General features: G+C 34.5%; 1 protein-coding gene across 1 annotated transcript; it reads right to left on the bottom strand.

Annotated features, from left to right (window-relative positions):
- Positions 1 to 2980: 2980 nt before the first annotated feature.
- On the bottom strand, positions 2981 to 3466 carry LOC111562366 (small VCP/p97-interacting protein-like). Its single transcript, XM_045036441.1, has one exon. It carries the CDS (start codon positions 3453 to 3455, stop codon positions 3144 to 3146), a length of 312 nt encoding a protein of 103 aa, XP_044892376.1. The 5' UTR covers positions 3456 to 3466; the 3' UTR covers positions 2981 to 3143.
- Between the last annotated feature and the right edge of the window lie 608 nt (positions 3467 to 4074).

Genomic DNA, 4074 nt, shown 5'->3' with positions numbered 1-4074 from the left:
CATATTAGTTTTCTATTTGATATCTAAGTTAAACATATAGTGAATATCATATGGCCCTTTGAGTCTTCTCTTGCATCTTTACTAGATACTGTCTCTAGTATCTTTTCTCTAGCTTGACTTCACTATAATAATAAACTTTAAAAACTTTAATCACACATATAGTTATAGTTTGAACTATTCGTCATCAAGATTTTGTTATTCAATCAGTCCCTTGGAAATATTATGAGAAATTGTGTCTAGTGGCTTCCTGAAATCAAGATAGAATAAAACTATGTCATTTTCCTTAAATCTGAAACAAACTGTTGAAACTAATCTGCCTTAAGGGCGACAAAAAAGCAACAAAGGATAAAATACTCAGGGCTAAACAAACAAAAACAAACAAGCAAACAAACCCAAACACAAAACAAAATAAAACAAAACAAAACAAAAAAGATGTTATGTTGGCATAAACTGATTTCTTCAAATTTGTCTCTGGGCCTCACCCTCACCCTGTTATTTAATGCACCTTGTTCTATCATGGTTCTTGATACTTGGCTTTATTAACCACATCTGATCAGTTCTTCATTTTACCCCCAGTAACATCCCATTTCATTTTCTTCCTACTTGTCTTCTTCTGGTTTTCCAATATGTGAACAGATTGAGTTCTAAGATTAGAACTGGTTCTAAGGTCTCCCATGATGACCTTCCAGTAAAATATTACCCTTTAGACTGACTTCAACTACAAAATATTTGATTCTGATTACCATTTCCCAAACTTCTTCTTGCTGAATTCTAAACTTCAATGGTTATGATTATATATGGTGTACTTAAATTTTTATTTTGATATACTTTTATTTTTTATTTTCTATAATTAATTTATTTTTTGTATTTTACATTCAAGTTAGTTATCACATGGTGTAACAATGATTTCAGGAGTAGATTCCTTAATGCCCCTTACCCATTTAGTCCATCCCCCCTCCTGCAGCCCCTCTAGTAACCCTGTGTTTGTTGTCTGTATATGAGTTTCTTATGTTTTGTGCCCCTCCCTGATTTTATATGATTTTTTGTTTCCCTTGCCTTATTTTCAGCTATTTTGTATCTTAAAGTCCTCATATGAGTGAAGTCATATGGTATCTGTCTTTCTCTGACTGACTAATTTCACTTAGCATAATACCCTCCAGTTCCAACCACATAGTTGCAAATGGCAAGATTTCATTCTTTTTGATTTCTGAGTAATACTCCATTGTATATATATGCCACATTTTCTTTATCCATTCATCCATCGATGGACATTTGGGCTCTTTCCATACTTTTGCTATTGTTGATAGTGCTGCTATAAACATGGGGGTGCATGTGTCTCTTCAAAACAGCACACCTGTATCCCATGGATAAATGCCTAGTAGTGCAATTGCTGGGTCGTAGGATAATTCTATTTTTAGTTTTTTTGAGGAGCCTCCATACTGTTTTCCAGAATGGCTGCACCAGTTTGCATTTACAACAGCAGTGCAAAAGAGGTCCTCTTTCTCCTCAGTCTTGCCAGTATCTATTTTTGCCTGAGTTGTTCATGTTAGCCATTCTGACAGGTGTGAGGTGGTATCTCATTGTGGTTTTGATTTGTATTTCCGGGATGATGAGGGCTGTTGAGCATTTTTTCACATGTCGGTTGGCCATCTGGATGTCTCCTTTGGAGAAGTGTCTATTCATGTCTTTTGCCCATTTCTAAACCAGATTATTTTTTGGGGGGGGTGTTGAGTTTGATAATTTCTTTATAATTTTGGATATTAACCCTTTATGTGTAATGTCATTTGCAAATATCTTTTCCCATTCTGTCAGTTGCCTTTTAGTTTTGCTGATTGTTTCCCTCGGTGTGCAGAAGATTTTTATTTTGATGAGTTCCCAATAGTTCATTTTTGCTTTTGCTTCCCTTGCCTACGGAGACATGTTGAGTAAGAAGTTGCTGCGGCCGAGGTCAAAGAGGTTTTTGCCTGCTTTCTCCTCAAGGATTTTGATGGCTTCCTGTCTTATGTTTAGGTCTTTCATCCATTTTGAGTTTATTTTTGTGTTTGGTGTAAGAAAGTGGTCCAGATTCATTTTTCTGCATGTCGCTATCCAGTTTTCCCAGCACCACTTGCTGAAGAGACTGTATTTTTTCCACTGGATATTCTTTCTTGCTTTGTCAAAGATTAGTTGGCCATACTTATTTTTGAGACAGAGAGAGAGAGAGAGCATGGGAGGAAGAAGGAGAGAGAGAGAGGGAGACACAGAATCCGAAGCAGGCTCCAGGCTCTGAGCTATCAACACAGAGTCTGATGTGGGGCTTGAACCCATCAAATGTGAGATCATAACCTAGGCTGAAGTCGGACGTCCAACCAACTGAGCCACTCAGGAACCCCTCCCCCTTTTAAAAATAATTTCTTTAACATTTTTATTTATTTTTGAGAGACAGAGAGGGACAGAGTGTAAACAGAGGAGGGGCAGAAAGAGAGGGAAACACAGAATTAATTTTGTAAGCCACGTTTAGAAATAGAAAATGAATTAGGAGAAATTCAACATTTTCTACAAATATTGCTTAGTAAGTTATAAAAATTTATAATGTTCCTTCACATAATCCCTTCAAGTGAGTTTTCAGGATTTTCCCTGATGATAAGTTTAAAGGCATGAAGTTCATAAGTTTAAGCAAAAGCCTTCATAGATATTACATAGATAATGTAATAAAAAGAGATATTAGGCTAAGCAGAAGACTATAGATTGCTAGGTCATTTATAAAGGAGAGAAAATACAATGGCAAATTCGAATGTTTTCATATATGCAGACATTTTACATGTATTCACTACTCATGTATTCACTACTCAGGTCCATGTTTTAACTACTAAAAAATGGCAAATCACCCACTACCTGCAGAAGAGCAAATGCAGGAAAATAAATATTTAATGAAAGGTGTGTCCATTTTCTATTTTTGAAAATCAAAAGCATTTTCAATATATCCATATTGAAAAAGCACTGATTGCATTTAACTGTACTAAAATTACAAAGTCTGCATTTAACTGTACTAAAATTACAAAGTCTGAATCTTCATTTATTCAAAGAGAACAAATTAAGTTGAAGAGGTCCACTTGGTAGCGGATATTTGTTATTAGCAGTAGACTTTTCCACTCATGTTATGCTTATGAAACTGTCCACCCATGTTCACCTTCTGATAGGGGCCCAGATGCAGCCATTTGTTTTTCTACGTTTTTTTCTTTTTCTTTCTCTACTTCCTTAGCCTGAATATCCAAAATATCCCAACATGCAGCCTCCTCCTGTCTTCTCTCTGCAGCCTCTACAAACTTTGCTCTTTTTTCTTTCAGATCTGACCAGGGAGGTGCAGACTCCCCAGGACAGGGAAAACACAGCCCCACCTGAAAAGTGGCTGGGGATCCCATACTAGGCCCATGCCTGACCATAATAAAACTTGGGGAAGTTTTATTAAAACTCATTACATTCCATTGTCAATACTTTGCATATTAAGGGGAAAAAAAAACTTAAAAATGGTTTGAACATAAAATATACTAAAATTAAATCAGTTAAAAAACAATTTTGGGAATAATAGTTTTCTTACATGGTAAAGATTATATGAGGAAAAAGGAATCTGAATTTGAATTTCAAGTCAATATTGGGTGACATTTCATTTTTTTAATTTTTTTATTGTGTATAATAACCTTGATTATCAAGAATATATTAGCAAATCAGTTTGACTTTTTCTCTACAGAAAAAAGCATATAATGATAATGCCAGTATTAAAGTCTATGAGCATTTTGAGACTTAATCAAAATGTCATGAAATATATTTTCATTACTCTACATGTACTTACACAAGGGATTTTAAAGTTTGATTGAATGCATTAATGCTATTTTAGAGAGTTCCAACATACTAACTACTTAAAATAATGTTAACATGTTAAATATTTCTTTTTAATATGTGTTTATAATAATTATGAGCATTATAGGACATTCTAGAATAAAATTATGGTATGAAAGTGTTACAGACAGACAACACTAATTGCACATAGTGTGGATATAAAGTAAGCTTTATTGGGGAAAAACTGACATGAAGTTT

This window comes from Felis catus, chromosome C2, assembly GCF_018350175.1.
Source record: "Felis catus isolate Fca126 chromosome C2, F.catus_Fca126_mat1.0, whole genome shotgun sequence".
Taxonomy (NCBI): Eukaryota; Metazoa; Chordata; class Mammalia; order Carnivora; family Felidae; genus Felis; species Felis catus.
This window is presented reverse-complemented; position numbering and strand designations above follow the sequence as displayed.

What these genes read in the sequence shown, in the direction of transcription:
- LOC111562366 (XM_045036441.1), bottom strand. Translation starts at nt 3,455, where the DNA reads ATGAGTTTTAATAAAACTTCCCCAAGTTTTATTATGGTCAGGCATGGG.